At 39.5% G+C, this 25,206-nt stretch overlaps 1 protein-coding gene and 1 long non-coding RNA gene across 2 annotated transcripts in view; one reads left to right on the top strand and one right to left on the bottom strand.

The window, feature by feature from the left end:
• The window catches only part of LOC133553636 (collagen alpha-1(XXIII) chain-like), a 409,393-nt gene extending 385,593 nt beyond the window's left edge, over positions 1-23,800 (top strand). The window contains 10 exon segments of the mRNA XM_061902087.1: positions 2,232-2,306; positions 2,375-2,401; positions 2,485-2,544; positions 2,628-2,699; positions 4,815-4,841; positions 4,929-4,982; positions 7,814-7,900; positions 8,065-8,166; positions 10,578-10,616; positions 17,037-23,800. Coding sequence (XP_061758071.1) covers positions 2,232-2,306; positions 2,375-2,401; positions 2,485-2,544; positions 2,628-2,699; positions 4,815-4,841; positions 4,929-4,982; positions 7,814-7,900; positions 8,065-8,166; positions 10,578-10,616; positions 17,037-17,087 — 594 coding nt within the window. The 3' untranslated portion in view covers positions 17,088-23,800.
• LOC133553638 (uncharacterized) lies at positions 2,801-13,625 on the bottom strand. The gene is made up of 3 exons (XR_009806967.1): positions 13,551-13,625; positions 5,119-5,179; positions 2,801-3,113 (listed from the first exon to the last, which is right to left on the bottom strand). It is a non-coding gene; the product is annotated as an uncharacterized LOC133553638 (long non-coding RNA).
• Positions 23,801-25,206: the final 1,406 nt, after the last annotated feature.

The raw sequence follows: 25,206 nt of genomic DNA, 5'->3' as shown, positions 1-25,206 counted from the left end.
ACATACTGGTGTAGTGAGTTTACTGTCACAAGGTGTTGGTGACGAACCCCAAGATGCAGAGATGACAGCTTTGTCCAGGAAAACATGATTTAATGTTCAAAATAAATGTAAAACACAAACCAGGAACTTGGAATAGCCAAACTGAAAACAGGAACCAGCAAACAGAAAAACTGGAAACAGCTAATGGCTAACAAGATCTAGCTAACAGGAAAACACGAAACAATAGAGCTAGGAGACAGCAAACTGTAAATAGCTATTAGGAACTACCAAACAGGAACAGCTTACCGCAAACAACGACAAGTATTAGCACAACAGGTAGTGATGACAGGTAGTAGCGACAATACTCCAGCACTGACTGGATGACAAAGCAGGTTTAAATAGTAGCCGGCTGATTGACACCAGGTGTGGCCAGGTGCCAATCAGTCGCAGCTGAGGGGAAACAGCGCTCAGGGAGAAAAGCAGTAAATAACCAAAATAAGAGCGCTGACAGGAAATAAAGACAGAGGAAAAACCAAAATATAGCTAAACTGTCAGTGACAAACCTGACATTTACAGTATTCACCTAAGGAACTTTGGTTATTAGAGCGTTCCGGTCGGACAGTTTTTCACGGGGGCACAGTTCCGGCGTTATTGCACTTATGAGCCACGGATGAGGAGATGCTGCTCCGTTGTTGATTTAAGTAAAGTGTGAATGTCATTAAAACAGTTAGTTCCATCTTTTGACACTTCTTCCACTCCCGTCCTTGCACGCTACACCGTTACGACAAAGATGACGGGGAGAAAGACGCTGCTGTAAATAAGACCGCCCACAAAACGCATCCTGAAGGGACTGTCAGAAAGTGACTTAAAGTTGATCTGAAAAACATCATCTATGCAACATTCTGACCAAAGAACCACCGTTACATGTTATGTAGACCACAAGATAGGGTTTCACATTTAGAAAAAAAAAAATAATAATATGACTCCAAAAATACGGTGCGCCTTATATATGAGAAAAAATAGAAAATAAACCATTCATCGGCAGTGCGCCTTATAATCCGGTGCGCCCTATGGTCTGGAAAATACGGTATACACATGTTCTCTTAAGAACACAGTGTTTGCTACATTGACGCCCGTTATAACTGCCATTTTTAACTGTAATACAGGTATGTTGAAAACTAGAGATGTCCGATAATGGCTTTTTTGCCGATATCGGATATTCTGATATTGTCCAACTCCTAATTACCGATTCCGATATCAACCCATACCGATATATACAGTTGTGGAATGAACACGTTATTATGCCTAATTTTGTTGTGATGCCCCGATGGATGAATTAAACAATGTAACAAGGTTTTCCAAAATAAATCAAATCAATTTATGGAAAAAAAATGCCAACATGGCATTGCCATATTTATTATTATTGTTGTTTTTTTAAGCCTGAAAACAGCAGCTTGGAATTTGGGACATGCTCTCATGAGGAGGGCGAGGTAGGGGGTCCGGGGGGGTGTATTGTAGCGTCCCGGAAGAGTTAGTGCTGCAAGGGGTTCTGGGTATTAGTTCTGTTGTGTTTATGTCGTGTTACGGTGCGGATGTTCTCCCGAAATGTGTTTTGTCATTCTTGTTTGGTGTGGGTTCACAGTGTGGCACATATTTGTAACAGTGTTAAAGTTGTTTATACGGCCACCCTCAGTGTGACCTGTATGGCTGTTGACCAAGTATGCCTTGCATTCACTTGTGTGTGTGAAAAGCCGTCAATATTGTGTTACTGGGCCAATAAACTAATGTTTATGGGCGCTCTGTACTTCTCCCTACGTCCATGTAATCAGCGGCATTTTAAAAAGTCATAAATTTTACTTTGTGAAACCGATACCGGTGATTTCCGATATTGCATTTTAAAGCTTTTATCGGCCGATATCGGACTGCCGATATTATCGGACATCTCTATTAAAAACAATTGTTTTGGTGTAATTTTGCCCCGTAACTGCAAAATGGTGCTAGAAAACCTGTGAGCGTAATTGTCAGAGCTTTGATAAGCATAAATAAATTAAATTGCCATTAAAACCGCTGAAACGCAATCACTTTCTTGTAGTTTTGATTACCTTGAGTCCTTTGCAAAATGATAATTATTCAGCAAAAGTATGCTTGAGTCTCTCAGCAATCATAGAAAGGTTGGCCATGAAGATAAAATATGACTATTGAAATCTACTGCAATGGACTTGGTGCTTACGACGATTGATTTCTTTGCCCAGGTTCAAATGATTTCCCAGCCAGGCCCTCCTGGCCCACCAGGCCCACCAGGACTTTCCGGGTCACCTGGATCTATGGTGAGTACAGCTGGTGCCAGAGAAGCAATTTGGTCATCACATACTTACAAATCCCGTCTTTTTTTTAGGGTCTGCATGGCATGCCTGGTCCCAAGGTAAGAACGGAAGACGGACAACATGTGATGTGGACTACAACGTGTTATTTTCTTTCGTTAAATGCTCCTCTATTGCACTTCAGGGGGAGCCGGGATTCGGCATAAAAGGGGAGAAGGGTAACGTTGGTGTTCCAGGAAGCCACGTGAGTGACGATTGTTCAGTCGTCTTGTTTAGGAATCAAACATAAGGCCGTGTGACTCATGTGTTCTTACGCTCTGGCTGCAGGGAATGGACGGCCTTCAGGGTTCACCTGGCTCTCCGGGCCTGGTGGGTCTTCCAGGAGCTAAAGGAGAAAGAGTAAGCACTTTAACATTGAGACATTTACCCAGGGCCGGCCCCTTGGTATTAACACGGTTATTTGGACTCTCACTATTATGTTGGATCCACTATGGACTGGACTCTCACAATATTATGCTAGATCCAAGGGGGTCACTCGAACAAGTATGACGATCCTCCTGGTAAGGGTGTATCCCTTTATGGTGGTTGCCTGTGCATGACTTTGTTTTACGTGGGGAGACTGGGGCACAGGCAGTCACTCCACGATCCTTGACAGAATCGGGGTCAGGGTCCAGTGGCATGGAGTCCAAAACGCCTGGGACCCTTTTCTGCTGCAGCCTTCTGCTACCTTTACAGCCGTTGTGGTAGTTCTTAAATCTACCGCCGTTGAGGTCTTCACCGTATCCCTGGCTAGGGGGCAGTCAGGTACTAGGCCTGAAATGGACATTGAAACAGTGTAGGTCTTACTTAGTAGGATATGTACAGCCAGCAGAGAACATAGTGAGTTCACATAGCATAAGAACAAGTATATACATTAGAAATACATTTGATTATTTACGTCAGGTTATTTACAATCGGGGAGATGGGATGTGATTGGAGGAGGGTATCAGTAAAGGGTTGAAGTTGCCTGGAGGTGTTGTGGTGCATGTACAGTAGATGGCAGTATTTTCCTGTTTAAGAGTGTCACAACATTGCTGTTTATGGCGGACGAACTGCTTTACGGTAGACGAAAACGTGACTGCTGTTGTTGTGTGTTGTTGCCGCGCTGGGAAGACGTTAATGAAACTGCCTAACAATAAACCCACATAAGAAACCAAGAACTGGTCCTCGGTCATGCTACAGTTATAATGTCATTGGGCACACACGGTGTTTATTAGGGCTGTGAATCTTTGGGTGTCTCACGATTCGATTCAATATCGATGCTTGGGGTCACAATTCGATAATATATCGATTTTTTTGATTCTCGATTCAAAAACGATATTTTTCCCGATTCAAAAGGATTGTGTATTCATTCAATACATAGATTTCAGCAGGATCTACCCCAGTCTGCTGACATGCTAGCAGAGTAGTAGATTTTTTTTTTGTAAAAAGCTTTTATAATTGTAAAGGACAATGTTTTATCAACTGATTGCAATAATGTAAATGTGTTTTAACTATTAAAGGAACCAAAAATATGACTTATTTTATCTTTGTGAAAACATTGGACACAGTGTGTTGTCCAGCTTATGAGATGCCATGCAAGTGTAAGCCACTGTGACACTATTGTTCTTTTTTATTATTTTTATAAATGTCTAATGATGATGTCAATGAGGGATTTTTAATCACTGCTATGCTGAAATTATAACTAATATTGATACTGTTGTTGATAATATTCATTTTTGTTTCATTACTTTTGGTTTGTTCTGTGTGGTGTTTGTGTCTCCTCTCAATTGCTCTGTTTATTGCAGTTCTGAGTGTTGCTGGGTCAGGTTTGGTTTTGGAATTGGATTGCATTGTTATGGTATTGCTGTGTATTGTTTTGTTGGATTGATTAAAAAAAAAAGCGATTTTTTAAAAAAAGAGAATCACACCGAGTTGCACAACGTAAACGATTCGATTCGTATTGGAATCGATATTTTCCCACACCCCTAGTGTTTATATTGTGGTAAAGCGGACGTGAAAACCGGCTGTCCTCACTCAGGTCCACATGGAGCTGGAGGGGGCGTGGCCTCCAGCTCCGCCTGAATTACGGGAGATTTTTGAGAGAAAATTTGTCCCGGGAGGTTTTCGGGACAGGCTCTGAATTTCCGGGAGGGCTGGCAAGTATGGCCCCAAGACCCCCATAGAGGGGCCTCCACTGCCAGATGCACTTTAACGTCATGCCCAGAACACATATATGTACATATATGCATACATATGACACATGTTTATATATATATACATGCTTTGGAGCCCCTGCCTCGAAAGAACATTTTTGCCTTGGTGCCCTTTCACTAAAATATGAGCTCTCCTTTAAGGCAACACTTGCATTAACCATAAAATGTTAAAATTCGAGACCTGTGTCGGGCCATAAAAAGCATTGAACCGGCACTGCATTTACAGCATTTCTTCCATTCCGTGTCACCCCATAATGAGACATGTGTCATGTGTTTACAGGGCAGGCAGGGGGAGCCTGGACTTGATGTGAGTATCTCAAATAATTGGTTACTTGAATATTTCAAATCTTATATCGAAAGTAGCTTCTGACCTCATCATTTCTGTTATGGCCAGGGTTTGCCGGGCTTTACGGGAGAGAAAGGAAACAGAGGCGACCGAGGAGAGAAGGTGGGTACAAAACATTCACAAATGTCAGTGATATTGTTATTGGGGAGCGTTTCCCTAAGCATTGAAGAACAAAACTAAAACTGAACTGGCTACAAAGTCAACAAAAACAGAATGCTGGACGACAGCAAAGACTTACTGTGGAGCAAAGATGGCGTCTGCAATGTACATCCGAACATGACAATCGACAATGTCCCCACCTAGGATAAAAACAAAGTAGATGTGTGAAATATCGCTCATAGGAAGACATGAAACTGCTACAGGAAAATACCCAAAAAAGAACGCAAGACACAAACTAAAACACTACGGGAGCACAAACAAAAACCTCAAAATAAGTCAGGGTGTGATGTGACAGGTGGTGACAGTACACCTACTTTGAGACAAGAGCTATAGTGTTGCATGCTTGGTTATGGTTTAAAGTCATATCCAACAATTGTGACGACTTTTTACTGTCAACTGAGTTTCTTTTTTTTAATGATTTCTGCTGGTGGTGCGCCTCTGGATTTTTTCAACGCAAAACATCTGCCTTTGCTCGAAAAAGGTTGAAAAACACTGCTGTAGAAAATACTGTATACTGTAGAATAGTGGGGCGGAATAGCTCAGTTGGCAGAGTGGCCGTGTCAGCAACTTCAGGGTTGCAGGTTCGATTCCCGCTTGTGCCATCCTAGTTACTGCCGTTGTGTCCTTGGGCAAGACACTTTACCCACCTGCTCCCAGTGCCACCCACACTGGTTTAAATGTAACTTAGATATTGGGTTTTACTATGTAAAGCGCTTTCAGTCACTTGAGAAAAGCGCTATATAAAAATATAACTCAAAATATACTGTAGAATATACTGTAGACCATGGGTCACCAACGCGGTGCCCGCGGGCACCAGGTAGCCCGTAAGGACCAGATGAGTCGCCCGCTGGCCTGTTCTAAAAATAGCTCAAATAGCAGCACTTACCAGTGAGCTGCCTCTATTTTTTAAATTGTATTTATTTACTAGCAAGCTGGTCTCGCTTTGATCGACATTTATAATTCTAAGAGAGACAAAACTCAAATAGAATTTGAAAATCCAAGAAAATATTTTAAAGTCTTGGTCTTCACTTGTTTAAGTACATTCATTTATTTTTTTACTTTGCTTCTTATAACTTTCAGAGAGACAATTTTAGAGTAAAAAATACAACCTAAAAAAATATTTTAGGATTTTTAAACACATATACCTTTTTACCTTTTAAATTCCTTCCTCTTCTTTCCTGACAATTTTAATCAATTTACATGTAAATGTATTTTTTTTTATTGTAAAGACAAATAAATACATTTTATTTTAGTTCTTCATTTTAGCTTCTGTTTTTTCGACGAAGAATATTTGTGAAATATTTCTTCAAACTTATTATGATAAAAATTTAAAAAAAACAAAAGTTATTCTGGCAAATCTAAAAAATCTGTAGAATCAAATGTAAATCTCATTTCATAGTATTTTGAATTTCTTTTAAAATTTTTGTTCTGGAAAAATCTAGAATAAATAATGATTTGTCTTTGTTAGAAATATAGCTTGGTCCAATTTGTTATATATTCTAACAAAGAGCAGATTGGATTTTAAGCTATTTAAAACATGTCATCAAAATTCTAAAATTAATCTTAATCAGGAAAAATTTCTAATGATGTTCTGTAAATTATTTTTAAAAAATTTTCAAAAAGATTCAAATTAGCTAGTTTTTCTCCATTTTTTTCGGTTGAATTTGGAATTTTAAAGAGTCGAAATTGAAGATAAACTATGATTAAAAATTGAATTTTCATTTTTTTCCTGTTTTCTCCTCTTTTAAACCGTTCAATTAAGTGTTTTTTTCATCATTTATTCTCTACAAAAAACCTTTCGTAATAAGAAAAATAAATGTACGACGTATTGACAGACAGAAATACCCATTTTTTATATATATAATTTATTTATTTAAGGTAAATTGAGCAAATTGGTTATTTCTGTCAATTTATTTAAGTGTGTATCAAACTGGGAGCCTTTCGCATTAATCAGTACCCAAGAAGTAGCTCTGGGTTTCAAAAAGGTTGCTGACCCCTGCTGTAGAATATACTGTACACTGCAAAAACTGAAATCTAAGTAAGATTAAATATCTCAAATAAGGGTAATATTTGCTTATGTTCTGTCTGATAAGATAATTCTTCTCACTAAGCAGATTTTATGTTAGAGTCTTTTACTTGTTTTAAGGGGGGGTCCTTTTTTTTATTTTTAATTTTTATTCTTTGTCATGAAAAAGGGACATTTTTGTCTTGAAAAAGGGAGGTTTTTGTGGTTGGTGCACTAATTGTAAGTGTATATTGTGTCTTTTATGTTGATTTAATTCAAAAAAATAAATCAAAAAAATTCTTCCGATCGAACACACCGCTGTAGACTAGACTGTAGAACCCGTCAGATGAAGTGAAGTGAAGTATATTTATATAGAGCTTTTCTCTAGTGACTCAAAGCGCTTTACATAGTGAAACCTAAAATCTAAGTTACATTTTTAAACCAGTTTGGGTGGCCCTGGGAGCAGGTGGGCGAAGTGTCTTGCCCAAGGACACAAAGGTAGTGACTTGGTTGGCCGAAGCGGGAATCAAACCTGGAGCTATACCCTCGCTCACCTCAACCTCCTCTTGCTCGGGGTTCGGGGGGCGGGGTTGATGCTGGGGGTGGGGATGCAGGGGGTAGTGGGGGTTGTGTGTATTGTAGTGTCCCGGAAGAGTTAGTGCTGCAATGGATCCTGGGTATTTGTTCCGTTATGTTTTTGTTGTGTTACTGTGCAGATGTTCTTCCGAAATGTGTTTGTCATTCGTGTTTGGTGTGTTGTGCTATTCAGGGTGACAGGGGAACTGTCGGGAAGAGAGGACTGAAGGGTCAGAAGGGAGAACAGGGTCCTCCAGGTCTAGACCAACCCTGTCCTGTGGTATGTGGATACACACACACACACACACACACACACACACACACACACACACACACCATCACTGAACACAACTCCTTAATGAGTGCTGCATCTCTTTTCCAATTTCCCACCTCTTCCATTTCCGTCCTCCAAGTTGTGCGTGTCTAACTGACTCTTGCTGACAGGCTTGTGATGACAAGAAAGATGTGTCTGGTGTGGAAGGAGCACTTTCTTCTCCTCCGCCTCCTCCTCTTCCTCCTTCCGCCCCTGTGGCCCTGTGTCCTGTGGTACAGTAACTCTGCTCTCTTCCTGCTCTCTTTTCTCGCATTAGCGCAGGTGTGTCCAAACCTTTTCCGCATATCGAGAAAGGAAAGTATGGTGGGGGCTACTTTGATACGTTGTGTACATTACAGATGTTAAAACCACTTTACTGTACTTCTCAAGCTTTTTTCACCAAATATCACCTCAGTAAACACTTGGATCTCCAAGTAACCCTGTTATGACCAACATTAAGATACAGTAGCGTAGTAGGCTTAAGTATTCATTGAAAACAAAACAATATTTTGACAGGTATGTTTAAAGGCCTACTGAATTGAGATGTTCTTATTCAAACGGGGATAGCAGGTCCATTCTATGTGTCATACTTCATCATTTCACGATATTGCCATATTTTTGCTGATAGGATTCAGTAGAGAACATCAACGATAAAGTTCGCAACTTTTGGTGCTGATAAAAAAGCCTTGCCTGTACCGGAAGTAGCAGACGATATGGGCGTGACGTCACGGGTTGTGGAGCTCCTCACATCTGAACAACAGCAGCGAGAGCATTTCGGACAGAGAAAGCGGCAATTTCCCCATTAATTTGAGCGAAGATGAAAGATTAATGGATGAGGAAAGTGAGCGTGAAGGACTAGAAAAAAAAAAACTATACAGTGGGAGCGATTCAGATGTCATTCGACAAATTTACTAGGATAATTCTGGAAAATCCCTTATCTGCTTATTGTGTTACTAGTGTTTTAGTGAGATTATATGGTCGTACCTGTACAACCTGAATGTCGGCCACGCACCTTTCTTCAGCACCAGTCGACGGGTGGTGGCGATGCCCATCTCTGCCCTGCGCAAGGGACCCTCTTCGAAACTGGATCTTTCGAAATGATCGCTGCATAATACACTGTACTTTGTGTACCGTGTTTGCTTGACCGCTCTGTTCCATAGTAAAGCTTCGCCGTCATCTTTCGGGAATGTAAACAATGAAACACCGGCTGTGTTTGTGTTGCAAAAGGCGGCCGCTATACACCGCTTCCCACCTACAGCTTTCTTCTTTGACGTCTCCTTTATTTATTGAACAAATTGCAAAAGATTCAGCGACACAGATGTCCAAAATACTGTGGATTTATGCAATGAAAAGAGACAACTTATAGCTGGGAACAGTGCTGGAACAAAATGTCCTCTACAATGCGTTTCAGCAGGATAGTTCGGCGCAAAATTTTAAAATTGCAATTTAGTTAACGACCCCGGACGTATTGGCATGTGTTGCAATGTTAATATTTCATCATTGATATATAAACTATCAGACTGCGTGGTCGCTAGTAGTGGCTTTCAGTAGGCTTTTAATATTCTTATTTCAGTTATTTTAACTCAACATTTTGGGTAAAATTTTTTCAACCCAATTTTGGCGTTGAATTATTTAACTCAAAAGTTGAGTTATGCTAACTCAATGTTGGTTGATTCATAACCCAACTATTGAGTGTAATTTATTTAACACAAAAGCTGAGTTATGCTCAAATAATGTTGGGTTATTCCCAACCCAAATATTGGGTTGCGCAATTAAGAGCTTCTTGACCCAATAGTTGGTTAAAAATGATCAATTGTACTGCTGGTTTGTCTTACTCCTTCCCAGCTACTGATCACAATTATTTTTATTCCATTAGAATATACTCAAAAGCAAGATATGACTGATATTTTTTTTTTTACAATAATTGCCATGTATGGTCATAGTAGTCCTATACAGCATGCTCAAATATGTTCATGTTCAAGATTGTAAATATTCTTAATTAAATGAATCCATAATAAAATTTCCTTCGAGAAAAAAATAACTTTTTAATAATAAAAAAAGCCTTTTACCCAAAAATGCATTACTCATTGAAAAACAACCCCAAAATGGTTCCTAATTTTGAAATCCCAGCTATTTAATTAATAATAATAATATATTTTATTTGTAAACACTGTTTACATTGCATAAACAACCACAAAGTGCTACAGTGTATAAAAAAAACAAAAATAAAAAGACAAGAAAAATAAATGGAAAAAAAAAACTAGAACAGCCTAATAGCTAGAACTAATATGCATATATCTAATTTTAAAAAAAGGCTTCTTTTTTAAAGAAAGGTTTTTAAGCCTTTTTTAAAAGCATCCACAGTCTGTGATGCCCTCAGGTGGTCAGGGAGAGCGTTCCACAGACTGTGAGCGGCAGAGCAGAAAGCCCAGTCTTTCATTGCTCGTAGCTTTGTCCTCTGAGGTTACATTAAATTAAATGAATACCATTATAACCCCAAAAAATTGATTGCTCTTCATAAAAATAACTCCAAAACTCAACCCAACACTCGCAACTAATAAATTGGGTTATCAGAATAACCCAGCACTTTTTAGTGTGTATTGTGACTCATTATTGACCATTTCTCTGCTTTGTGACTGTGCAGGGACACGATGGGCTGCCAATACCAGGCTGCTGGCACAAGGTGAGAAGCCGGGTCCACTTCATTAAGCAAACTATGATGCTTTATGTGCGACTACAAGTGCGGATTTGAAACGGAGACATTTTTACAGTTTTTGAGCTTGCACTTCTAACATTTGCATATTTGAGTTTAATGCACGGAGTGTCCAAACGTTTTATACAAACAAAAACATCTCAGGGATCTCAGCGTGAACTTTGATTTCTTCAATCTGTTCAAACCAGTCAACAGTAGGTCTTACTCTGTTATCAATTATTCAACAACGAATATCTAAAAACTAACTACCTCTGAGCATTCTATGATAGATGATAAGACCAATATCGTATCGATCAGAATAAAAAACACCTTTTTTTTCTCTGGGGTGGAAAAAGTTGAGTAATCTCGAGATTTATACATGGGGCGGCAGAGCTCGGCTGGTCGAGTGGCCGTGCCAGCAACTTGAGGGGTTCCAGGTTCGATCCCCGCTTCTTCCATCCTAGTCATTGCTGTTGTGTCCTTGGGCATGAGACACTTTACCCACCTGCTCCCAGTGCCACCCACACTGGTTTAAATGTAACTTAGATATTGGGTTTTACTATGTAAAGTGCTTTGAGTCACTAGAGAAAAGCGCTATATAAATATAATTCACACAACACAAACAAAACAAGAGCTTTTCTTCCTGTCACTCACACAAACAGGGATTGGTATGGAATTTGGTACTCTCATAGGTACCTTACAAAGCTTTTCCATATTTTGATACCTTTGCCCATGTTGCAACCGGCTTTAACACTTTGTTGGGAAACAAGCTGTCAAGCCCTTAGAGCCGGACTGCCTCTACGTAATGTTACAGTTTCCCATGTCACCAAAGCAACATAAAGGCGCTGAAAAGTACAGTAACTGTTCCACTGTTCAAAATAAGACAGCTCGCTGCTAATTTACATGAGATTTACCAATAGGCATTCTATCGATTAGTATTAGCGATTTCATCCATCCCTCCATCCATTTTCTACCGCTTATTCCCTTTGTGGTCGCGAGGGGCGCTGGTGCTTATCTCAGCTACAATCGGGCGGAAGGCGGGGTACACCCTGGACAAGTCGCCACCTCATCACAGGGCCAACACAGATAGACAGACAACATTCACACACTAGGGACCATTTAGTGTTGCCAATCAACCTATCCCCAGGTGCATGTCTTTGGAGGTGGGAGGAAGCCGGAGTACCCGGAGGGAACCCACGCATTCACGGGGAGAACATGCAAACTCCACACAGAAAGATCCCAAGCCCGGGATTGAACCCTGACTACTCAGGACCTTCGTATTGTGAGGCAGACGCACTAACCCCTCTGCCACCGTGAAGCCCGCATTAGCGATTTCAACAATTCCAAATTCCATCAAAGATGCATATTACAATAAAACAGGTTGCAATGATGTAATATGCCATCCATCCATCCATTTTCTACCGCTTGTTAAATGTAACAAATACCATAGCTACAGTTTACAGTTAGTGAAGTGGAGTGAATTATCCATCCATCCATTTTCTACCACTTATTCCATTTGGGGTCGCGGGGGGCGCTGGTGCCTGTCTCAGCTACAATCGGGCGGAAGGCAGGGTACACCGTGGACAAGTCGCCACCTCATCGCAGGTGAAGTGAATTAATTATATTTATATTGTGCTTTTCTCTAGTGACTCAAAGCACTTTACATAGTAAAACCCAATACCTAAGTTACATTTAAACCAGTGTGATTGGCACTGAGAGCAGGTGGGTAAAGTGTCTTGCCCAAGGACACAACGGCAGTGACTAGGATGGCAGAAGCGGGGATCGAACCTGGAACCCTCAAGTTGCTGGCAAGGCCACTCTACCCACTGAGCTATACCGCCCCAAGTTGTAGGACTTAGCAAAAGAAAAGACTGGCGCATTCAACTTAATGGCAAAGACTACTTCCTACAGTATTCCTAGTGCATAGACTACTCTGTAGTCACTCTGTAGTCCATGCACTACTGCCATCTAACAACTTGGAATGGCTACTGCATGCAAAGTCTACTCTAAGATAAAGTGCAGACGCTTGCAAATGAGACACAGAAGTGTAAGAAAACAAGGCAACAACTGGACAGCCCAGTTTTTTAGAACATTTATTAGCACATTTGAACACACAGTAGCAATATCGGTTGCCAGGTACCCGGAATTGGTACCGTATGGATGTAAATGTGAACGGTACTCACTACTACAATCAACTGGAGGGATGAACCTACAAGAGTTGTGACGCTACTTTGAAGATAATAACAGTCAATGAAGGAAATTTGTCTAACCTTTCACCTGTTTAGCACTTGAGACATTTTAGTTCAGGGGTGTTAAACTTGTTTTCATCGAGGGCCACATCGCAGTAATGTCTGCCTTCAGAGGGCCGCAAATTCAAATGGATCTCATTATTTAAAATCCATATCATTTGACATTACCGCATTTCCTTGACTTGCCGCCGGGGCTTTTCTGCCCTCACTGAATGTGTTGAGGTTATTAAGCTTGGCAAACAGCTAACAACCAATCCAGGACATTCTAATAAAGTTCCAAAGCAGATGAATCCATTTAGGCTCTTTATTGTTGTTGATCTTGCTTTGTCTTGCACTGGATTTTTATTTTTTATTATTATTATTATTATTCTTGTAAAACTGAAATACACGCAATGACAATGTATAAGCTGTATGATTCAATTAACAAACTGAAATGTAATAAACAATATGTAAACATTAGCTTTACATAAATATACAGCATTATTACCAAACAAATACTGCTGAGTGTTGAAACTATTTCGATGGTGGAAATATGCGACCGGCAGCCATTTTAAATCCTCAAACATTCATTAAAATAGTGCACAAAAATCGTTTTTCAATACACATCTTACTATCAAATCTGGCCACTTTCCACCTTAGTATTGAGTTACATAAACAAGTTAAACAATTTACTTACAGACGTATCTTTTCCAAGGCTTGTAAGAGTTAACACAACTCGTCTACTTCTCATTTTTAATGAACTAAACTAACATCGTAAACCGGAAGTGTCCAAACTAAACCGGAAGTGCCAAACTAATTACTCGCAGCATTTCACATCGCCACAAGGTGTCAGTAATAGTCCACAATCAAACGGGCATAACAGGGGCGCTAATTAATTTAAAACTTCTTCTCACTCTGGCGTTTACCAAAGGCATGCGTTAAATTTAAGCCTGCACTTATAAATTTGAGTGTGATGTAAGGATACCATCATGAAAAGCACATTTAATTAAAAAAAACGTTATTATGGTCTTACCTTTACTTATAAATGAAGTCCATGCGCAGCTCCTTCTGATCAAAAGCATCGATAACTTGTTTATAGAAGTCTTCCTTATCTTTCTTCAGTTTTAAAAGTCTCTCTGTCTCGACGGAGATCTTCCTTTATTACCTCCTGCTTCGATTGAAAGTCCAGTTTAGAAAACGGTTTTATTTTAGATATGTAATCCTCCATGTTAAAAGTGCAAGCGAGAGGAAAAAATAAACGATCGCTGCTTGTTGTCACTTCTTCTGCAGCCGAGTAGTCGCAAGAAGGATCACTAGCGCCCTCTACCACCAGGAGGCGGGAGTCATTTAATGACTAATATTTGACACACGCAGCTACGGTATATTAATTAAACATAGCTGCTTACTGTTCTTTTTAGCATATTCAATAGTTTGGACCTTAAATGATACTGAATAGCTCTTAATCTTCTTCCCTTTATGCAATTTCAAATGATTGAAATCAGCCTCCTCCATTTTGAAAATGATGACAGGGGAAGTGTCACTCGTGACGTGACGAGTTTGACCCTGTGGAAATTCTAATCATAAGCTAATTATTTTGAAAAGTTTGACCCGGCAGTAATTCTAGGCAGGCGCATACTATTCAAGGAAATACGGTATACCATTGTATAATGCACTCCATTATTACATTTGTTCATGTACAAACTAATGTTATCTTTACTAACATATTTTTTGTGATACACTATATAACAATATAATATTTGGCATGATTAGATAATAACGTTTAGAACAGTGGTGTCAAAGTCAAGGTCCTCAGGCCAGATCCGGCCCACAAATAACTTTATAGTGACGTGCAAAATCGATTTTCAAATATTGTAGCATCCCAGAAGAGTTTGTGCTGCAAGGGGTTCTGGGTATTTGTTCTGTTGTGTTTATGTTGGGTTACGGTGCGGATGTTCTCCCTAAATGTGGTTGTCATTCTTGTTTAGTGCGGGTTCACAGTGTGGCGCATATTTGTAACAGTGTTAAAAATGTTTATACGGCCACCCTCAGTGTAACATGTATGGCGGTTGACCAAGTTTGCATGGCATTCACTTGTTTGTGTGTAAAGTCCGCATATAGTATGTGACTGGGCCGACACAATGTTTGTATGGAGAAAAAGCGGACGGGACGACAGGTTGTAGAGGACGTTGAATGCAGTGCCTAAAGGCACGTCCCCAATGTTGTTTGGGTGGAAATCGAGAGAAATTTGGGAGAATGTTTGCCCCGGGTGATTTTCGGCAAGGGCACTGAAATCCGAGAGTCTCTCGGGAAAATCGGGAGGGTTGGTAAGTATGAGTATTAGCGATGAATGCGGTGTTATAATACCGGCGGGTCAGCTCTCATGTTAATTTGATATTAACTCAAGGGCCAAATTAAATTACACGGATGGCCAAATTTGGCCCACGGGCCAGAGTTTGACACCCATGACAAAGAAGTAATCATCAACTTAAAGTGCCCTCTTTGGGGATTGTAATAGAGATCCATTTTGATTCATCAACTTCATTCTAAACATTTCGTCACAAAAAACTTAATCTTTATTATCAATATTTATGGAACATGTCTACAAAAAATCTAGCTGTCAACACCGAATGCATTCTTGTATTTCTTTTCACAGTTTATGAACTTACATTCATATTTTGTCGAAGTATTATTCAATAAATATATTTATAAAGGATTTTTGAATTGTTGCTACTTTTAGAATATGTTTTAAAAATATTTAGACATGTTTTTCAAATAAAGTAATTTTTTATTGAATATTGACATTTTTTTAATATTCCAGTAGCCTTTGCTTTTCAAAAAAAGCACAAAGTTTTTCATTTATATTAGGCCTTCAAACAAAACATGCATTCCAAAAAAAAATAAAGTGCATTAAAGTGGATAAACCCACAACAAATGAATGATTGTCCTTTTGGCAAAAGTCTGCTTAGCCACAGTAGATATGCTAATAATGTAAACAGAAGGCTCAAGTAAATCTCAATTAAGTGTGTGCTTGTAACCTCATACACTTATACAGGTAGCCTACACAACAGGCTAATAATGTAAACAGAAGGCTCAAGTAAATCTCAATAAGTGTGTGCATGTAACCTCATACACTTATACAGGTAGCCTACACAACAGGCTAATAATGTAAACAGAGGCCCCACTAAATCTCAATAAGTGTGTGCTTGTAACCTCATACACTTATACAGGTACACAACATATCCCAACGTCACTGCACGTTGGTTGATTGCGTCACCGCGTCAAAAAATTGCGTCACACGCCACTATTCGGCCTTGTTTTTAACTCATTCCACCGAAGGCCGAATGCGGCTTTTTTTGCCATATTCGGCCGAATATATTCGGTTAGCGATTAATCGGTGCATCCCTAGTTTAAATCTCACTTGTAAACACCCAGGCAGCATGTGGTTATGAGCTTTGAAAGCCACGATAGTAGTATTGAGGTCAACAAGGTCGTGCGGTTTTAATGTTTTTAATATAATGAACAGAGCATTGGTATGGTCATGAGAATTCGTATAATTTACAATTCTAATCGCTTTCTTTTGAAGTAAGAATATAGAGTTGATGTTTGATTTGTAATTGTTTCCCCAGATTTCAACACAATAATTAAGATAAGGAAGTCATAATCGAAATATATTTTGTAAGAAAAAATGAAGTATTTTATTAATGTTTCCCATTGATGTGGCGGGCCAGATCCGGCTCCCGGGGCCTTGAGTTTGACACCTGTGTCTTCGTTCAATGCAAATGGCTCCTATTTGGTTCATTACTAAGCCACTAATGCTGTATCTCCTTTATCCTCCTCTTTTTGCAGTGATGACTAACCAGCAGCATGGAATCTGTACATATTGATACGGTGTATATTGCAACTGATTATCAACCCACCTTTTCATCTAAAATAGACTTCTTTTTTTTGTGATATAATATATTGAAACATGGACACCTCAGCAGTATTACTAAGAACTCCAGAGATCCATGTTGTGCTTGGAGAAACCGAACTGGACGTTTGGAGCAGGTGCAGTTTCAGGGCCGTGACTAACAAAGGCTGGCTGAGGGATGCATGGATGCTGGGATCAGGGCTCTCTCTCTCCCAGCCGCGGACCGATGGAGGAGCGCGGGTCACTCTCTTCTCCCTCTCTGTTTTCTGAAAGGAGGAGATGGCGAGGCAGAAGCTTAAACGCAAGCGTCTCGTTCACCCTTGAGGGGGTTCTGCTCGGGCCAGGAGGAACACTTCGATGGAGCACAACGCGCACTTCAAGTCTCCCCGGATGGAAACTCTCCAGGATCGGGGGTTGACAAATCCCGCTTCTACCAATAAACCCCGCCCCCTCCCCCGGAAGCTGCGGCTTATGATGTGGGTTGACGGCGCCTAAGGAAGGGTTGACAGCACATGCAGTATTACGCTTGGATATCTTCGAATTACTCACCTAGATATAACGTATGGCTGTTTTTGGAAAAAAATTGGCCTTCTTTTGCAGGCTTTCCACTGTTTTTTTTTTTTTTGTTCATGTTGCAGTAGAAATGTGTGTTTTTAGGCCAGTTACATTTAGCATTCCTATGCATTGCCGTCGCAGTTTTCATGCTAAACCTGAGCGTCTGTGTGGTACGTTTCCACATCGCGCGTCTACTTATTGCAGTGTTTTTCAACCTTTTCTGAGCCCAGACACATTTTGTTCATTGAAAAAAATCTCCAGGCACACCACCAGCAGAAAATATTTTAAAAAATTAAACTCATCAGCTGATATTGACAGTAAAAAGTCATTCTCGCCATTGTTGGATATGAATTTAAACCATAACTAACCATGCATCAATATAGCTCTTGTCTCAAAGTAGGTGTACTGTCACCACCTGTCACATCACGCCCTGACTTATATATTATGAGTTTTTTTCCTGTTTTCCCGTGTGTAGTTTTTTAGTTCCTTTCTTGCGCTCCTATTTTATTGTTGACTGTCCGGTCATGTACGGATGTACTTTGTGGACGCCGTCTCTGCTCCACAGTAAGTCTTTGCTGTCGTCCAGCATTCTGTTTTTGTTTACTTTGCAGCCCGTTTAGTTTTACTTTAGTTTTGTATAGCCATCGATTGATCGATTGATTGAAACTTTTGATAGTAGATTATACAGTACAGTACATATTCCGTACATTTTGACCACTAAATGGTAACACCCGAAAAAGTTTTTCAACTTGTTTAAGTCGGGGTCCACATTAATCAATTCATGGTAACCAGGCATCCATCACGATAGCTCTTGTCTCAAAGTATGTCATACTTGCCAACTGTCCCGATTTTTCCGGGAGACTCTCGAATTTCAGTGCCCCTAAAATCTCCCGTAGCAACCATTCTCCCAAATTTCTCCCGATTTCCACCAAGTCACCAATATGGGCGCCCTTGAGCGTCTTCTACAACCTGTCGTCACGTCCTTTTTACCTACATACTAACATCGTGTCGGCGCAGCCATACATTGTGTGCGGCATTTATGCACATGCTTAAACGAATGCAACGCATACTTGGTCAACAGCCATACAGGTCACACTGAGGGTGGCCGTATAAACAACTTTAACACTGTTACAAATATGCGCCACACTGTGAACCCACACCAAACAAGAATGACAAACACATTTCGGGAGAACATCCGCACCGTAACACAACATAAACACAACAGAACAAATACCCAGAACCCCTTGCAGCACTGACTCTTCCAGAAAGCTACAATATACACCCCCGGTACCACCAAACTCCGCCCATCTCAACGCCCCTCATCTCCCAAATTCGGAGGTCTCAAGGTTGGCAAGTATGAAGTAGGTGTACTGTCATCACCTGTCACATCACGCCCCGACTTATTACGAGTTTTTTTCCTGTTTTTCTGTGTGTAGATTTTTTAGTTCCTGTCTTGCGCTCCTATTTTGTTGTTGACTGTCCGGTCATGTACGGATGTACTTTGTGGACGCCGTCTCTGCTCCACAGTAAGTCTTTGCTGTCGTCCAGCATTCTGTTTTTGTTTACTTTGCAGCCAGTTCAGTTTTACTTAAGTTTTGTATAGCCATTTATTGATTGATTGACTGATTAAAACTTTTATTAGTAGATTGCACAGTACAGTACGTATTCCGTACAATTGACCACTAAATGGTAACACCCCAAAAAGTTTTTCAACTTGGTCCACGTTAATCAATTCATGGTAACCAGGCATGCATCACGATAGCTCTTGTCTCAAAGTAGGTCATACTTGCCAACCCTCCCGATTTTTCTGGGAGACTCCTGAATTTCAGTGCCCCCTCCCGAAAATCTCCCGGGGCAACCATTCTCTAAAATTTCTCCCGATTTCTACCCAGTCAACAATATAGGGGCGTGCCTTAAAGGCACTGCCTTGAGTGTCCTCTACGTCCGCTTTACCTACATACTAACATCGTGTCGGCGCAGCCAATATTTATGCACACACTTAAGGTCAACAGCCATACAGGTCACACTGAGGGTGGTCTTACAAAACAACTTTAACGCTGGTAAAAAAAAATAAGCGCCACACTGTGAACCCACACCAAACAAGAATGACAAACACATTTCGGCAGAACATCCGCACCGTAACACAACATAAACACAACAGAACAAATACCCAGAACCCCTTGCAGCACTAACTATTCCGGGACGCTACAATATACACCCCCGGTACCACCAAACCACGCCCCACCTCAAAAGTTGACATACACTTGTAAAGAACATGGCTGTCTTGAGTTTCCAATCATTTGTACATCTCTTATTGTTTGTGATAGAGTGATTGGAGCACATACTTGTTTGTCACAAAATAAACATTCATGAAGTTTGGTTCTTTTATGAATTTATTATGGGTCTACTGAAAATGTGAGCAAATCTGCTGGGTCAAAAGTATACATACAGCAATGTTAATATTTGCTTACATTTCCCTTGGCAAGTTTCACTGCAATAAGGCGCTTTTGGTCGACATCCACAAGTTGACCACAGATTTTTTGTCCAGAAGATCTTATCTTTATCCATGTGATGTCAGATGAAAGAAAAATTTAGCTGTTTGGCCACAATACCCAGCAATATGTTTGGAGGAGGCCTTTGAGCCCAGGAACACCATACCTACCGTCAAGCATGGTGGTGGTAGTATTATGCTCGGGGCCTGTTCTGCTGCCAATGGAACTGGTGCTTTACAGAGAGTAAATGGGACTGTGAAAAAGGAGGATTACCTCCAAATTGTTCAGGACAACCTACAATTATCAGCCCGAAGGGTTGAGTCTTGGGCGCCGTAGAGTTTGAGTTTATTTGGAAGATGCAAACATACAACATGATACATCACAATTTCCAGTTTCGAAAAGGTGTCGGAGGAAGCAGAGCTTATTTAATCCTACCCCTTTTCTTTTACATAACAGTTGCTAAAGCTTTTTTCCACTTCCTGTTCTTAATTTATTCACAATATACTCCATAATTAATCCCAATAAAAATAAACAATGATTGGTGAAGTAAGTTGTATTTCATATGATGAGATAATATTATTTTAAGAATGAAAGGATGGATGGATGAAATAAATTCAGATTGTTTATCATGATTCTTCTTTTTTGTACTTTGTAAACTTAGTAAAGCAGTTCCAACCGGACAATGACCCATAACACACATCAAAAGTGGTAAAGGAATGGTTAAATCAGTCTAGAATTAAGGTTTTAGAATGGCCTTCCCAAAGTCCTGACTTTGGACAATGCTGAAGAAACAAGTCCATGTCAGAAAACCCACACATTTGCACCAATTTTGTCAAGAAGGGTGGTCAAAAATTCAAACAAAAAACGCCTTATTGCAGTGAAACTTGCCAAAGGACATGTGAGCAAATATTAACCTTACTGTACGTATACTTTTGATGCAGCAGATTTGCTCACATTTTCAGGAGAACCATAATAAATTCATAAAAGAAGCAAACTTCATGAATGCGTTTTTGTGACCAACAAGTATGTGCTCCAGTCACTCTATCACAAAACAGTTGTAGAAATTATTAGAAACCTAAGACAGCCATGACATTATGTTCTTTTCCCGACTGTACATGAGTAGGTTAATAAAAGTTATCTACGATACCACATGCAAAAAAACTGAATGTAAAAAAAATACATATTTTAATGTTTTTATTAGCGTTTTTATAAATACCCAAGTAGTTCCACATGTTATTTTTCAGTACTTGTTTGCCTTAAAAGCTGCCATTTCTCACCTGTAATTAGTTTGATTAATGATGATATTTTCATCCCTGTTTTTTTTCCCCGTGTTGTTGCTGTGTGTTATTTGTATAATAGTTTTTAATTAATATTAGAAACAACCGACTAAAGTATGACATTTGGTTTAATTGCTTGGAATGTAACTGTTTTTAAAGCTGGTTAAATGTTACATCGATGCCTGTGTGCCTTCTGGGCGGCATAGCTCGGTTGGTAGAGTGGCCGTGCCAGCAACTCAAAGGGTTGCAGGTTCGATTCCCGCTTCCGCCATCCTAGTCACTGCCGTTGTGTCCTTGGGCAAGACACTTTACCCACCTGCTCCCAGTGCCACCCACACTGCTTTAAATGTCACTTAGATATTGGGTTTCACTATGTAAAGCGCTTTGAGTCACTAGAGAAAAGCGCTATATAAATATAATTCACTTCACTAATGTGTCAGGTTCAAGAACTTTTATTGGTGTGTTTTGGTCTTTGCATCACATTTACAGGATATTAAACGTTTAGCTTTCTAAAGCTGGACTATACAACTTTTGCAAGGTTTTGAAGTGAAGTGAATTATATTTATATAGCGCTTTTCTCTAGTGACTCAAGGCGCTTTTACATAGTGAAACCCGATATCTAAGTTACATTTAAAGCAGTGTGGGTGGCACTGGGAGCAGGTGGGTAAAGTGTCTTGCCCAAGGACACAACGGCAGTGACTAGGATGGCGGAAGCGGGAATTGAACCTGCAACCCTCAAGTTGCTGGCACTATGCCGGTTAGACATAATGTACGTGCACAGTCATACGGGGATGATTGCACAGTATAAAGATTGGGGCTAAATTGAGAAATTTGCTTTACATTTTGTTAAGGAACTAATCATAATGCCAGCTCCAAATTATTGGGGAATAACAACGTGTGCAGCAGTCACTGCAATTTGTTTATAAGTACATTTTCAGTCAACGCACTGTCTTGGAAAGGCCTTTTTTGTTTATTCATTTGTTGTATTTTTTTTCTTAATTAATAATAACTAGGATCAGTAATCACAACAATCGACCCTTGTCACGTCGTAGATTTTTTATTTTATTTTTGGGGGTATATTATATATTTTTGGACTAAATTAAGCATTCACAAGCATCAAAATAAAAAAATTATATTATTGCTATAGTAGGATTTCCCACTAGATGAGACCCAACCAATCAGACATGCTGTTCAGTATCGTGGCCTCCGATTGGCTTAGCCTCAGGCCAGCCTTTACAGCAGAGGTCCCCAAACTACGGCCGGATCCGGCCCCACAGTATCCAAAATCCGGCCCGCGGAAAGTCCCAAGTCTAAAAAAAATATAAACAATTATTGTTAATTATTTTTAAAAATCTGTCCTTCTTAATCCATTTTTTACTGCTTGTTACTCTGTGTTTACTCACCGCTCAGGCAAATCATATTGTCTAAAAATGCATTTTTCAGTCACGGGGGGAACTGGAGCCTATCTCAGCTGCATTTGTGTATATATATATATATATATATATATATATATATATATATATATATATATATGTATATATATATATATATATATATATATGTATATGTATATATATATATATATATATATTTCTATAGTCATATTTGAAATAACTAGTGTTTTCCATTTGTACTCTATCTATTTTTTAATCTCATGTCCATTGTACACTGCAAGTTAACCTTGGCTTGAGGAATGTGAGGAGGAGAGATACTGCTTTTTCCTATCTCATCCTGTCTCCAGCTAAGGAGAACAATAGACATGCGTATTCGTTCTAGAGGGTGGGGGCGAGGGACATATTGAAGATCACAGCGCTTCCGTAATGTTTTCAGATCAACTTGGTGACGCGATTTGAATGTGTTGTTTTTAGGTTGGTCCCTCCAAAGCTTTGGAATAAATTGCAAAATACCTATTCTGTTCTGAGTGATCATTTAAACTCAGTTTATGTGCCATCAAAAGAACTTTGGATTGACCAGTATGATAAATTCCCTTCGAGGAACATCTGGTCCAAACGCAACAATATATATATATAACCCAATGCGGCCCCCGAGTCAATAAGTTTGGGGACCACTGCTTTACAGTGTGGCAGTGACTAAGTAGGTGTTAATCCATGTCTAGAGGTCTCTCATAATATTACAATTTTTATTTAGAATGTTTTATTATTTGAATTAATAATTCCTACTTTGCGGATTTTCATTAATGGTCAAGTCCGAAACCAAATAACTGCGATAAACGAGGGTTTACTCGAAAGCAACTTCTCATAAGAAGACCCCTGTTATTTTTTTTTCCTTGCATGCAAGTTGTGTGTGTATTTGTACATAAACATTTATTTGCATAATTGTACCAGAAACAAGTTTTCTGTACTCTCAGCACGAGATGAGTTGAGAATCATGAGAATGGTTGAAGTGCTTTATGGGTGAATCAAAGGCTTGATTGGTAGCCAGTGTGGATATCTGTCAGTTATCATTTTATTTCTTTTTGCAGATGACATCACTTTGAAGGCTTATTAGAGTTGCTAATTGTGGCACAACGCCTGGATTGTTTGGTGTTGTAACCAATAACATAATATCACAGTATTAGCTTGACTTTGGGAGAACGTTTGCTTGTGTATTTGTTTGTAAAAGAATTAAGCTATTTTTGTAATTATTGTTTGAATATGTGTGTAATTTGGTCAATTTTACATGCAGATTGAAATAAACTGATTTCTATGCTTTTTTGTGTGTGATAAACAGTACGTGTCAACTCATTTCCATGACAAATTCATGGAGTTCTTTGCAACGTTATGATCATTTCTCAGCTCAGATCCACTTTGGCATAGAAGTGTTATTTTTAAGATGTTAAAATGAGTTTACACGAGTTACACAATAGCTAAAATAGCTTTAATAACATTAACATCTGCTTGAACTCTTTACACAAAGTATTCACAGCGCTTCACTTTTTCCACATTTTATATTACAGCCTCATTCAAAAATGGATCAGTTCATTGTTGTCCTCAAAATTCCACACACAGCTTTCCGAGACTCTTATTTTGTTAGCGCAGGCAGCATGAAGCAGGGCTTTTATTGTGAAGATAGGAAATGTGCAGTCGGCCTTTAGAGTTTTGACGGAAGGGACGGCGCGGAAGTCTGTTGAAATAAAAAGTGTTTCTCGCCTTCCTCTCTGTCATTTTTTCATAATAATGAACTGGCAGCAGCCAGCGTCATCTCACAAGACCCTCGGGTGCCGTGAATGTCAATCAAGCAAGCTACGGAATTTGCCGCCAATGTTTTTCTTGTAAAGTGTATGGAAGCTGGATGAATTAGATGCCAAAAACCAACCACTTTCATGTGGTATTGTACAGAAAGGACAACTTTTTTTCTCCTCCATTTGAAAATGTGGGCGTTATCATCATTACTGTCTGATTCCAATCAATGCAAGTCATCAGAATCAGGTAATACACCAACTTATATTCTTGTCTTTGTGAAAGAAAGACATCTATATGTGTTACACATGCTTGTATTATCATTAAACACATTTAACTTGTTTACAAAAATGTCTCTTTCATAAATAAATAAATAAATATAAATGATATATATAAATGAGGTAGATCCCCTCGAGTTGGTCAATTGAAAAGTAGCTCGCCTGCAGAAAAAGTGTGGGCACCCCTGAACTAGACAGTACAGTAACCATGAATTGTTTAACGTGGACCCCGACTTAAACAAGTTGACAAACTTATTGGGGTGTTAGCATTTAGTGGTCAATTGTACGGAATATGTACTGTACTGTTTCACTCAATCAATGAATCACACTCTGCTCTCATGAAACATCTCTCAACTGCAGATAGCAGATATTCGAAGATATTCTTATTAAGTAATGTCAATTGTACAGAATATGTACTGTACTGTGCAATCTATTAATAAAAGTCTCAATCAATCAATCAAAGATACAATCAATATCTGTGTAGAGACTCACCCTTTTGTTTACATTGAGGAGCGCTAGCTTCCTATTAGCTGTGAGCGATCGTATCCTCCTACAACAGGGGTGTCCGAACTTTTTCCACTGAGGGCCGCCACTGAAAAATCAAAGCAAGCGGGGGCCATTTTGATATGTTTTTATTTCAAAAACCAATACAATATATGTGT

This window comes from Nerophis ophidion, linkage group LG05 (genome assembly GCF_033978795.1).
Source record: "Nerophis ophidion isolate RoL-2023_Sa linkage group LG05, RoL_Noph_v1.0, whole genome shotgun sequence".
In the NCBI taxonomy this organism is placed as follows: domain Eukaryota; kingdom Metazoa; phylum Chordata; class Actinopteri; order Syngnathiformes; family Syngnathidae; genus Nerophis; species Nerophis ophidion.
The sequence above is the reverse complement of the archived record's forward strand: the minus strand, read 5'-3'. Positions and strand labels throughout refer to the sequence as shown.